This window comes from Enoplosus armatus, chromosome 24 (assembly GCF_043641665.1).
Source record: "Enoplosus armatus isolate fEnoArm2 chromosome 24, fEnoArm2.hap1, whole genome shotgun sequence".
Taxonomy (NCBI): Eukaryota; Metazoa; Chordata; class Actinopteri; order Centrarchiformes; family Enoplosidae; genus Enoplosus; species Enoplosus armatus.
In genome coordinates this window covers 6,143,279-6,155,591 of record NC_092203.1, presented here as the reverse complement: position 1 = coordinate 6,155,591, position 12,313 = coordinate 6,143,279, and the positions used below count along the sequence as shown (strand labels likewise).

Below are 12,313 nucleotides of genomic sequence, written 5' to 3'. Positions count from 1 at the left end.
TGTAGCATTGAGCTACAGTAAGCTATGACTTCGCTATAGACAGTCTGGCTTATCTCCTGCAGGCTGTTCCGACCACATCTTTGTGTCAACTGCAGGCTAATCTGACAGCCCTCTCTTGTACAAGCTCCATTCCCACACAGCAGCACTCGCAAATAGAATTAGCATTGGACAGTGAATGGAGGGAGAGATTAAAGGGACAAAAAGAGGGAGAAGCAGTAATTCTGCGTCCCATACGGCCGGCTCAAAACCATCTGGTGGGAAGATAGCATGCGAGCATCACACTTCCTAATGACAATCATCCGCTCCTTCTCTCTACGCTGCACAGGGCTGATTTCAGGTGGGGTGAGCACATGAGCACATGCACACAGATGGGTTCGCTCTGCGAGTTGAGGCAGGGGAGATCCTTGGAGTTCATTGCACTAGGGGATTGAATGCAGGTCACTGGAGCACTGTGGGCTGTCAGAATTAAATACTCAGCTTAGCTTGCTGCTTAGTGCACAAGCAAATTGATGTTTTTTTTTTTGGCTAGCCTGTTAGTACTAGCCTATTAATAGCCTGTGCTGTGCCTGGCAAACTGGATGTCTGCTTAACATATAGGTATGTGGTTAAATGTCATTAAGCAGTGTAGCAGTAGGCAACAAAATGGAGCCTCCACTGACTAGCTAGCTGCAGCAATAACAACACAAGGAGGCCCATTACAACATTATGCTACGGCGGATGCCTCTCCAATCCGAGGCCATCCCTCCATCAAACAAATCGACCACATATCTGACTTCTACACGAGCGCTCGCCGCGCTCTCCCTCCTTGGCAATGTCTTTCAACAGCCGCAATGTTAATTTTCAACAGAGAAATGTGACACCAAGAGCAGATGGCCCAGAGAGTGGGATTCCCATCCAGTGAAGTGGAAAAGTCCTGATTTAAACAGGATATGAAATTTGGTTTTGTTAAAAAAAAAAAAAGAGAGAGAGAGAAAAGAAGACCGAGCTGCAGACAGAGACGAGAGGCCATCAGGATTAGTCTTATGACAGATATTGTTTCTCCATCCTTGTCTCCTCATCTACTTTACAGTAAGGCAGGTGATGTAAGATAGGTGATGCATCAGACTGTAGACTGTCTGATTCACTCTTTACACACACACCTCCCAGGTGAACAATTAATGATAACACCAGGCTAAAAATCAGATACACACACAAGCTACCATTGCTAGAAACTCTAACATTACATCTGTTTCTTTCAACTGAATCATCAGTGGTGTAGTCTGACAGCAACATCTGAAAAACATGTCGTTTTAATGTGACTTCCTTTCTTTCCAGACTTGATAAGAGGAGCAAAAAAACATTGTCTATCCTGAGCATTCACTGTGAAAACAGGACAGGCCATGCACTGCGCCTCCAACCAACCTTGTATACTTGTCCATAGGTGCCATTTCCAACCACCTCCACCAATTCAAATATCCCAGCTGGATCCTGAAAAGAAAAGACAGAAAGGCGATTCAGTGTGAATAAATAGCAATGTTAATATTTTCCTTTTATAAACAACATTGTCCACTGTGAGCCAGCTGTTGCGCCCTGGTCTACCCTACATGCCAAATGCATCTCGAACAAAGGAAAACCAGACACTGGCAACACCTCGCTTTGGCTCAGCGGTCATTTTCAATACTTCAGCTCTAACAAGAAGGGCCATTGGAGAACAGCTTAAAACTTGCTTGTGTTAGTCACACTGGGGGACGTGTGTTTTATCGATCAACGTGAAATAAAATATAGCAAAACAGCAAAAAAAATACATAGGCTCGGTTCGGCAGCACTCACCCGCAATGAAGCCAAGTCTATGTCTACTAGACTTTTAGCTGGAGAGTCGTTCGCCATCTTTCAAATAAAAGCCGAGCTTTCCTTTGCGTTTGCGAAAAATAACCGCTGCTGTAGCATTTGCGGGGACTTCGGCGGATAAATCAGACAGAGGCCGTCGCGTATTCCTCTCTGTGGGATCCGCTTCTTAGCAGTAAATGCTGGGATCTCGCTACTCCATGTTGAGGTGGCAGCAGCGGGTTCCCTGTCCGCTCTCTCCCAGGCTTGTGCCACTGGTGGCAAGCTAGACTGGAAACTCAGACTTCCGCCAAAGAGTTTCAACATAAAAGCCTCCCTGAGCGCCCAGTTTAATTGTTTTCAACCAAAGACACTGAGATACATGTGATTACACTGAAAGAGAAATGAAATGTGAATTTAAACAATATAGCAATTATATTCAGAAGTATTGCCATATACTGTATCAATGTGTGCTTACATTAACCAATGGTGGAAGACATACTCACATCTTTAACTTAAGTAGAGATGGTAATACTACAGAGTGAACATGCTCTATTAGAAGTAAAGGTCATGCATTCAAAATGACATTTAAGTAAAATACAGCAAAATATACTTACAGTATCAAAAGTAAAAGTTCTCAGTGTTTGTACATCATATTACTGGATTACAATGAATTTGTTAATGCGTGAGCATCACTTTAATGTTGTGGCTGGTAAAGATGGGGCTAGTTTGAACTACTTTATATATAGTCTAATCTATAACAAACCTATATAATTCATTTGTTGATTATGAAGTATGACAAATCTGAATATGTAAATCGATTAGTAATTAAAGCTCTCAAATAAATGTATGAGTAAATGAGTAAAAAGTAGCAATGAGTTAATATTAAAAAGCACAAAATGGAAATAAACAAATAAAGTACCTCAAAATTGTACTTAAGTACTCTCCACCACTGACATTAAAGTGCAATTTGGCGGTTCAGACACTGCTCAATAATAGCAGATTTTTATGAAAAAGCAAAAATGATTTACCTTCAAAGTGAAATATGTCAAAAAATACCTGAAACACGTGTTTGGCATAAGTTATAAAGACTCATACAACTTTTATCAACCTACTTTCCTGGTAGAGAGTGTATCATAAAGTTACCAAGTTGTTTTATGTGATGTATTATTTTGAGTGCCTTTAAGTCAAATTTTTCTTCAAAATATCTTTTATGTTGAAAGTAAAATTGACTCATTTCCGCTTTTATCCTGCCTGCTCCTGTCTGACTTGACACAGCTGTGATTGAGAACCGCACAAACACAGGAAGCCGGTCGGCTTCACACAGAAAGAAAAGGGCTGGGCCTCAATACATCAAGCATGGATACCGAGATGATCTGTAATGCACTATCCACACAGACCCACCTTACCACTTTTATACCAACCGGTGTTAGTATATACAATTCACACAACCAGTAGGGCAGGCAGACAGCAGCGGACCCCCCCCCCCCCCCCCCCCCCCGCACAGCATCCTAATGGACATGCGCATGTTCCACTTCGGTGTCAATATTGGTAATCATGGGTGTGGCAAGTGAGCAATCTCAGGAGTGATGCTGGGTATTTCAGTGCAGTGGTTCCCAAAGTGGAGTCTAGGAAGCAGCATGGGACACGAGGAACAAATATTATCACTTCATTTCATCATTACTCTCAATACTGGCTTTTAAGAGGAGAGGTTTCACTATCTGCCATTTTCAAACAGTGATATACTGTGTAGCTAAATAATAAATGTTGTTTCTCATTTCAGTGTCTTGTCAGCATCATTTTGCAGGGTCACTCTGTGAAGAATTCTGATAGAAATTACCTTCTTAATGACATGAAATTGGTTGGAGCTCAGTGCAAGGAGGCAGTCTGTATTCTGCCTGAGTTGCAGCCTCAGCTTCCCATCATGGGAAATCAATGTATAGGATAATTAATTCTTAAAAGCCTGTCAGCAGTGCACCCAAAGGTACTTCTTTGCTACACAGTCACCTCATTGATCCAGGTTAACTTCTGCTCTGCGCTATCTTTCTGTACTCTCAAGGCCTTATATAGTTTATATACAGCTATACACTATAATCTGGAGTAGCTAGATAGAGGACTTTTTGAAATCCATTGGCACTCCCCAGCATTTTACAACCCTGGATCTTCACTAACAATACCAAGACAGGTAGGAGATGTGTTAATAGGAGCACAAGCAAGCCCACTGCAGAGAGGAAAAGTGTTCAGCTGCATTGTTTCAGTTATTTATCATAACTCTACAATGAAACTTTGGAACAGACGCTAATCTTTTGGTTAAACAAACTTCAACTCAACATTCAAACGACAGGGCAGGACAAACCAGTCAGACGGGATGAGAGAAGTAACCTGGCAGTGGGGAGACACACACACAGACATACATTCACGAGCATGCAAGCACAAATCCTTAACTTAGTGCACTCAATGCAACACTTAAGACACTTAACTAAGGCTTTAGCTCCGTAACACAACTTAAATCCATCTACCAAAAGGTAAGCTTATACAGATGACACTAATAATGTCAATCCTGTTCCACCCCTCACTGTCTTGACATGTTTGTTGCTGACAAGTGGCCTTAAAGTCATTGTTTTGCCCTTATTCCTATGGTTCAAATGTCACTTCAACAGTCCCGTGTGGTGACATTTAATCCAAGGGTTCAACAGGGTTTGCCTTTTTTTACCTTAGCAGTCAAATTTTAAATGGTTTACTGCCACCCTGTGGATATCTGGTATTATTACAGCATTATACACAGTACATGTTCAAAGGGGACCACATCCAGAAGTGTGACATGATGGTGTGTGTACTGCCCCTTTTTCAGAGCTCACATCAGTTTTTTACATGCACACATTACCAACAATTTTGAAATTAAAACAAAGCTTTTAGCAAAGAAGGACACATTAGCACCAGTGATTTGATTAAGATAAACACAAAATGTTTTTAAGCTACATTTGCTCAAAGTGACAGTGTTAACAAATCCATCATCCGAAATACAGTAAAAAACGTTTCAAATTTTACTCATGGCTACAGACAAAAAAGTATTGGACATGTGAGCTCATAATAAGATGTGAAAGCAGCAAAGTAAGAGCACATGGAACTTTATTACTAGTGGTGTCCTTGTATTATGACCACCACGTCCAAAAGGTTACCAGGTGGCTGCGGTGAGACAACACTGTTTGTGCCACCAGTCAGCAGGTTAATAATATTATAAATAGCAACATGTAATACAAATGTTGAGTTGCAAGTCATGTTAAGAACATTTACACAGTACATTTCTGATAGAAAAAAATGATCCTTTAAAATCCAGTGCCAGTTTCCTTCAATGTCCCAGTGCAGTTAACGGTTAAATAAATGGAGTCAAAAGCAATTTGATACCTTTCGTCAGTTTTTGTAAAGGCAGAACTAGAACTGTGGCTTCAGCGTGGATCAGGGCAGGACCAAGGTCTTTGTTTCACTGTGAAAGTAAATTTTGATGCTATTTCATTTGCTATTTGAAGAGTAATTTACTATCTTATAAGGCATTAATATACCTTGCATAAAGCGAAAATAAAATGGTAAAGAAAGTAAAAAGCCTGAAAAACATCAATGAAAAATATCCAATCAGTTGGTATTAAATTCCTGCCATTCACTTTCCTTGTCCAAAAATATTAGCATCCCTGATACAGACAGTCTTTGCCTACATCCAGCATGATAGCAAGAGGTACAGAAAAGACACGACAATGTCAAATCGCATAGCATTGTCATTCGAAACTGGTGATCTATACAGTGCAGTATAATAGCTACATTACAGGGTAACAGGCCTGTATCCCTGGCATTACAGAGTACACCTCTTGGACATACGAGGATAATTCAGTCATAAACATTAAATATAAGATAGCAAATGTGTTCTCCATTTGACTTGTACCTGTATTTGATCTTTATTTTGACTTTTTCTCTACACAAAATGATCAATTCTGTAGCTTTTATCACTACTGAATCTCAATATGTGACTGTGTCGTCTGTACTCACATCTTTTCTTCATTGTATTGTGACACTACAGGTTTGCGGACAGCCCGCTCATCAGTTACAGCTCCTTTCTCCATAAAAAAAGCACTTTTCAGTCATTGCAAATACAGCCAACATAGCAACCACCTGTCAGTTATTCCAACACAAGTGGCTAAAATCAGAACAAACACATTACAGTGTGCAATCTACTGCATACGAGCCTTTTTAGGTCTGTGGCACACAGTCAGCTACGATACACCTCTGCCTAAGTAAGATGTTGAGAGGATTTTATATGAAAACATGTCTTTTAGTCAGTGTTAATCATTTTAGTTCAGTAGAAAATCTGGGCTCGGGTAACCAAATAGGCGGAAGTCTCCCTGGTATCGTGCGTAGAGACGCCGGATGTCCCGCTTGCTGATGCCTGAGAAGTAGTGCTCCACCTTGGTCCTGTTGTAACGGGTGATGCCTGGAGGAATAGCTGGGTAGGACACCAGCTGGTCGATGCCTGCCGCTTTGAGGATGTACGGGGCGTCTTGCTCCAGCGTTTCGTGGTGGCCCACCACACTGTAGTGTATTTCGCATGGTGCGCACAAGTCTGCATAAGTCACCCAGTGAATAATGTGCTCACCGAACTGCCGGTCCATGCGGTGACGGCCTTCCACATCACCCAAGTAACGGACAAAGTCCTCAAAGTGTAGGCCAGAGGCAACAAGCTCGCTGTCACGGTGGCTCTTGCGGTACTTCCGGATGATGGCTGGAGCGATGTCATGCTTGTACCAAGGCTCAAAGCGTGGGTTCTTCACAAACTTGTCCTTGAATGCAGAAATCAGGCGCTCAAAGGGATCTCTCACGATGAAAAACTTAAAGTAAGTGTTTAATCTGTTAAGGCAAAAGGGTTTATGAGAAAATGGTGGAAGACGATGAAACTTTTGCCATGTAATGGATCATATAGTAGCATCAGCTAAGATGCTCTATCAGTAATTGCCATCCATCCACAGTAACCACTAGCACACTCTGCTATCTGGCCCAGACAAGTCTACATTCATCACAGTAACTCTTAACCAACCTGTGGGTAATTTCCTGCGGCGTGAGTGATGACAGACGGGGCAGGCCGTTCTTCTCATGATCATGAACAAGGTTTTCTGGTATCTCCTCCACAGTGGAGAATGCTCCTGCCAATGTCAACAACACAAGTCATCAACTGAATTAATTAATTAAACAAACAAACAGACTTCGAGCCACACTGGATATACAGCACCATGTTTTACAAAGCCTTATTCATCAGCCATTCCGTATCCTTGTCTTAAACATGTGCTTTGTTATTACCTTCATCCAACCTGTACTTACCATTGAGCACAATGAGGACCTTCTTCCATTGTGTGTTGCCCACTTTAGGCGTCTGGCAGAACAAGATCTTCTGTTTGTCGCAGACAAAGATGCGGTCCAGGACAAACTTGCTGATGGAAACGTGAGTCAAATTCCTGAGGCTGCTGTTCTTACACACAGTCGAGAGCAACTCGATTCGCTTCTCAGAGACTGGCTGCCAATCTGCCACTGTAGGTACAGCTGAGGGCTGAGACACAGCTGGTGTTATTGCAGAGAAATTATTACTCAGTGGAGTACAATTAGTTATCAGCTTCATTAGTCACCTGATTGGATGGCTTTGGGACTGGTTTCTCTGGACTGGAAACAGGAATGGGTTTAACCACTTTGGTGCCTGGCACTGTCCAACTCTGACCGCCAACCCTCTCTCCATAGTCTGAAAACACATATCAGAGTGGGCTGATCACACTCACCCCTATAATTGTGTGTCTGTAGTAGTCAACATAAGAAAAGACAGCTTACCATCTACAGCTCTGAAGCTGATGAACTTGCTGACAAACATCAGGATGAGCAGCACCCAGCCGCAAGCCCCAAGGAGCAGCCAGTGGTGCCGCATCGCTTCGCCCATCAGCCGACGGCCATGGAAACACTGAGCCGCGCTCCCACCTATACACACACAGACAGACAGCTGACTGAAGACTGTCCTCGACTAGCTAGCTGTTAGCTTAAGTATTTGTTGACAACGCTGTTTCTAATACTAACGGAATGATTAGAAATGAACATGTCACTCAAACAAACGTAAAAGCTCAACACCAAGCTAGCGTTATTTGCGTGACAAGTTATGAGTTAACGTTAGCTGGAGATGTCTCCTTGATTAGCTACTGAATAAACACTGTATATGGCAAAGAGCTAATGTTTCTGCTTTCAGTCGGTTTGATATGGCTAACTAGCTAACGTTACCAACCACTAGCTAACTTTAGCGTATCTAAATACAGTAGCTAACATTCACTGTATTTAAGCTAGCTAGCTGGTCAGTTCGTTAGCCAAACAGCTAGCCACACCTGTCCCTCCCAGACAACGATCAGACGTTAAGCAGACAACTTGGACCATGCTAGTCTTTCTTGGTGAGTTTAATTTAATATGTCAAAACCGACACAGCACCAGAGCAGCCTTGTGTCTCACCTTCGTCTTGAGTTACAGCTACTTCACAGCTGCACAAACTCTGGAGAAAATGTTGGACAATGCCATCGTGTCTACCCTACTTGCATCCCTGTTCTTCACAACATCCGAGTGCCAACAAATAAGTAGCTCCCTCTAGCGGCAGCATTGTGGCAACGCACGTTTACTGCCGGCGTTCTGACAATTTATGCTATCCACTCAGGATGAACTACCAGAAGCTCATCCTGTCAGACTATTCTGATGAACTAAGCCTCTCACTCGTAATGACCTACCCTAGCAAAAACATTTAGTAGCTACTTAGGTCAGATATGTGTAAGCAGACACACAACCCCTATAAATACAATTAAAAGTAGAGCAGCTCATTCTGTCAGGTAGGAAATATCTATCGAAATGGACTACTACATCTATAAATGTGGCTAAAAACAGGGTAGCTCATTCTGTCAGGCATTGCCACAAACCAGTCGTTACTGCCACACAGGACTGTGACCGTTCAAGAAGACACTAAAACAATATCCCTTTGCAGTAGAATCAGTATCAGAATTACTTTATTGATCCCCGGGGGGAAATTGTACAGTACTGGTGCTCCCATTCAAGAGTAGAAAGTAGCAGAAATTTTGAGCTAAAAGTATGTACAAAATATAAAATAAGAAATATAAAATAAAAAAATATACATTTACAATATTTAAGTAAAACATATATACAATAACAATGTATATGTATATATATATATGGTAATGGTGAATTATTGTACAGATTATTGTAATTTTTAAGTCGGTAACAGTAAGGAAAGGGAAAGGGACGTGCCTGCAATGCTCTCCACTATGAAAAGCTAGGCTCAATAAAATTATAGTCTTCTCAACAAACATGTAATTACAAACTATTTCTGTTTTCAGGGTATGGCGTTAAATTCTAACAAACATTTATAAAAATTAAGGGTTTATACTACTGTGAGGACAGTATTTCCATATACATTCCTCTGCAATGATAATCATTAATCCAAATGTAAGAAACACCCCAAATCAGATTAAGATAAGAATAAGAGTTAAATGCAGAAGAATAAGAAGAAATAAAGACAAGACAAGAAGTTCTTTTTCTTTATTTATTCCACTCGCAGAGGGGACAAATTTAGTTTTCATCAACATTGACTGTCTGCAGACCTGTTGGAAAAAGAGGGAGAAAAAAATTAATTAAATGTCTTAATTGCATCAGTAGGTGAATGACAACATCAGTTAGCAGCATGTTTACCTTTGCATGTGGTGACTGGGACATACGTGACCAGGGTGTACAGTTTGTTGGGAGAGTCCTCATCCTCATTACGCTTCCTGGACAGCCGTACGCGTATCCTGTACGGCACGTTCCTGCACAACACACACCCAACAACGTGATGGTTACCATCTTCACTAAATGCAAGCCATTTGTGTACAAAACCCCTGTTTAGATGATAAGAGTTCAATGGCAAGCTAAAAGCCTATATTTTTAAACGCTTTGGATATCATATTTTCAACATAACGTACTGGAAATAGGATATCCAATATATGCAGACAATCTGTAAATGCAGTGTTTTCTAATATCTTGCAGTCAGCATTGAATCAGAAAAAGTGTCTGCAACACCTCATTCAAAGCATTTGTCACCAAGTCCTCCAACCATCTTGTATATTCATTACGCAGAGTATGTTCAATTTCTACACATCTGCTTTGAAACAGTCAACTACAGTGACTTGTCAGACATATGCGTACAGAAAGCATTTCATATCTAAGCTAACAGTAGGGCAGAGCAATTTCAACATTTTCATATCACAACAGAGATTGTAAAATATAATTGCCCAACTGGCAAAAAGTCAGTTCTGAGAAGTATGAAACATTTAGTATTACAGTGACATTAATTATAAGCATACAGTTGTAATTGGTTTATCAGCCAGTGCTGCACACTTTACCCTGTAGTTTACAAGTTAAAGCGAGGACAGCAGGGCAAAAACCATGCCCTTTCCCTGCTCCACTAAGTAGCACAAGCAGGACAGTGCGCAGTAACAGTAGGTGGGCAGTCATTACTACTGCTTTGATAAAAAAAACATTATCACAGATTTATGACTTAATCAACATAGTTCAGGCCATGTATGAGTATCAATAGTGCATCATCTCACCTGACACCCTTGCTCCACACTGCCTTGTTGAGGCGAGTGTCGATGCGGACATCAGGAGTTCCCATCTCCTTCACGGCGAACTTGCGGATCTCCTTGATGGCGCGTGGAGCCCTCTTCTTGAAACCCCTGCAAGAGGATGACAGCATTAACTCATACACAATTTATCGACTCTAATACAGATAATTATTTTGTCATTTATTAATGGAGTCAGTTTGGTGCACACAAGTTTATACATTGTCATTTCATTGTATCTAAATACTCTGGGTAAACAATTTTAAAACACTCCTTGGGTGATGGTCATGTGCCATAAATTTCAACATCTTCTAGATTTATTAATTATTATAAGACTACTTGTAGCCCCGCTAACCACATTTTAGCACTGAAAACAAGTTTCGTGCTTTGCTTAATAGCTGTTGTCACAAACAGGCACAAGTCAGGTGTGCATCTTAATGAAAGATTAAATGAAACTGTAAAGCAGCAAATATAACTGCACCGGCAGCCTCTGTTGTGCAGTAATGTCCCTGAATCAAGCACTAGCAGTACTCACACTCCATGGATGCGCTTGTGGACGTTGATGGTGTACTCTCTGGTCACAACCTCGTTGATGGCTGAACGCCCCTTCTTTTTCTCTCCTTTCTTAGTTGGGGCCATCTAGAAACAATATACGGACATTAATGCTTGAACACATGCATGTATTTTTAAGTGTCAGGATAACGTTAAAAACCCGCTACATCTACGCACTTTGGGAAAACAGCACTACCGGCTTAGCTATTTTACCGAAAACTTCTTTTCCTTGCAAACTTTAACCCGACAGCTTTTACAAACACAGCAACTTAGACCACATCCAGTTCTTTACGTTACAATATAACACTCCTTCTAGCATATAGAAAATGACTACTGAACAGCCCAGCAATCTGACGCCACTCCGGTCGTGTGAATGCTAACATAACCGTTCGTCGCTTTTCAATTGACTTTAAAGACGTCCAGCCGCATCAAAAACCTAATGTAAGAGGCAATGGAACGCTAATATGTATATTTGGAAGAAGTATGTGGTCAATTGTGGCTTTAATATCGTAGGATGGCGTTAGATTGTAGAAATATAATTTCCGAAAAAATACTCACCTCGGCTCTTAGTTGAGGCGGAAGTCGGAAGGACGGACCTAAAGGAGAGGATTGTGGGTAAAGGAAACAGGTCCGTTTTATATGATGTTCGTCAACAACAAACGTACGAGTAAAGGTTCCTTAGCACTGTTAGTATTTGTATTGATGAACCGGAGACACGTTGCGAGTATGTGAGGTGAAAGAAATAGAAAATGAAATGTTGCTTCCGAGAAACTGGTTGTTTAATAGAATTTTAAAAATGTTGTACCTTTTGAAAGATTTTCAGATAATGAAGACTCCATGAGATGTACGTATTTGAATTATCAGAATATTTAGACAAAGCAAAGACACATAAATAAATGTTGTGTGTGTAGTATTATACTCTATTCTGCTTATATCACTTTATTTGGTTTAGAAACATGCATAGTATGTGGTATGCAGTAATGATTTGGCTTTCTTTTGAATTAGAATGTCAGCTGCCTGAAGTGTATTATTGTAAATAAGGTCACATGAGATGGACCATTGCAATTGTATGACACACAAATAAAAATCATTAATTGTACAAGGCTTTAACTAGTTTAAGACAGAAGAGGCATTTCAACCATTCACAATATAACAGATCTTTTATTTAGTGTATTATGAGAATCTGTATCAGACACCTGCCATAGTTTTGTCTCAAGTCTTCATCAAACACGGGTGTCAAACCTCAAAGAGAATACCAGAAAGCTGTCATTTAACACCACTGCATAAAT

General features: G+C 40.8%; 3 protein-coding genes across 6 annotated transcripts in view; all 3 read right to left on the bottom strand.

The window, feature by feature from the left end:
- LOC139306498 (mitogen-activated protein kinase kinase kinase kinase 4-like) overlaps positions 1–1,943 on the bottom strand; it is a 30,480-nt gene extending 28,537 nt beyond the window's left edge. For both annotated transcript variants that reach the window (XM_070930374.1, XM_070930373.1), the window contains exons 1-2: positions 1,810–1,943; positions 1,402–1,467 (exon numbers count right to left, since the gene is read on the bottom strand). In XM_070930374.1, the coding sequence (XP_070786475.1) occupies positions 1,402–1,467; positions 1,810–1,866 (123 nt within the window). In that variant the 5' untranslated portion in view covers positions 1,867–1,943. The remainder of the gene's footprint in view (positions 1–1,401; positions 1,468–1,809) is intronic.
- Positions 1,944–4,915: 2,972 nt separating this feature from the next.
- chst10 (carbohydrate sulfotransferase 10) lies at positions 4,916–7,783 on the bottom strand. 3 transcript variants are annotated; one of them, XM_070930766.1, is made up of 5 exons: positions 7,663–7,783; positions 7,455–7,576; positions 7,165–7,390; positions 6,884–6,989; positions 4,916–6,696 (listed from the first exon to the last, which is right to left on the bottom strand). In XM_070930766.1, exons 1-5 carry the CDS (start codon positions 7,766–7,768, stop codon positions 6,144–6,146), a joined length of 1,113 nt encoding a protein of 370 aa, XP_070786867.1. In that variant the 5' UTR covers positions 7,769–7,783; the 3' UTR covers positions 4,916–6,143. The 3 variants fall into 3 exon arrangements, with proteins under 3 accessions (XP_070786867.1, XP_070786866.1, XP_070786868.1); XM_070930765.1 differs by having other exon boundaries at positions 7,467–7,576; XM_070930767.1 differs by having other exon boundaries at positions 7,524–7,576; positions 7,663–7,756.
- A 1,621-nt stretch (positions 7,784–9,404) lies between these two features.
- On the bottom strand, positions 9,405–11,613 carry rpl31 (ribosomal protein L31). Its single transcript, XM_070930620.1, has 5 exons — positions 11,583–11,613; positions 11,008–11,111; positions 10,461–10,586; positions 9,565–9,677; positions 9,405–9,476 (listed from the first exon to the last, which is right to left on the bottom strand). Exons 2-5 carry the CDS (start codon positions 11,109–11,111, stop codon positions 9,445–9,447), a joined length of 375 nt encoding a protein of 124 aa, XP_070786721.1. The 5' UTR covers positions 11,583–11,613; the 3' UTR covers positions 9,405–9,444.
- Between the last annotated feature and the right edge of the window lie 700 nt (positions 11,614–12,313).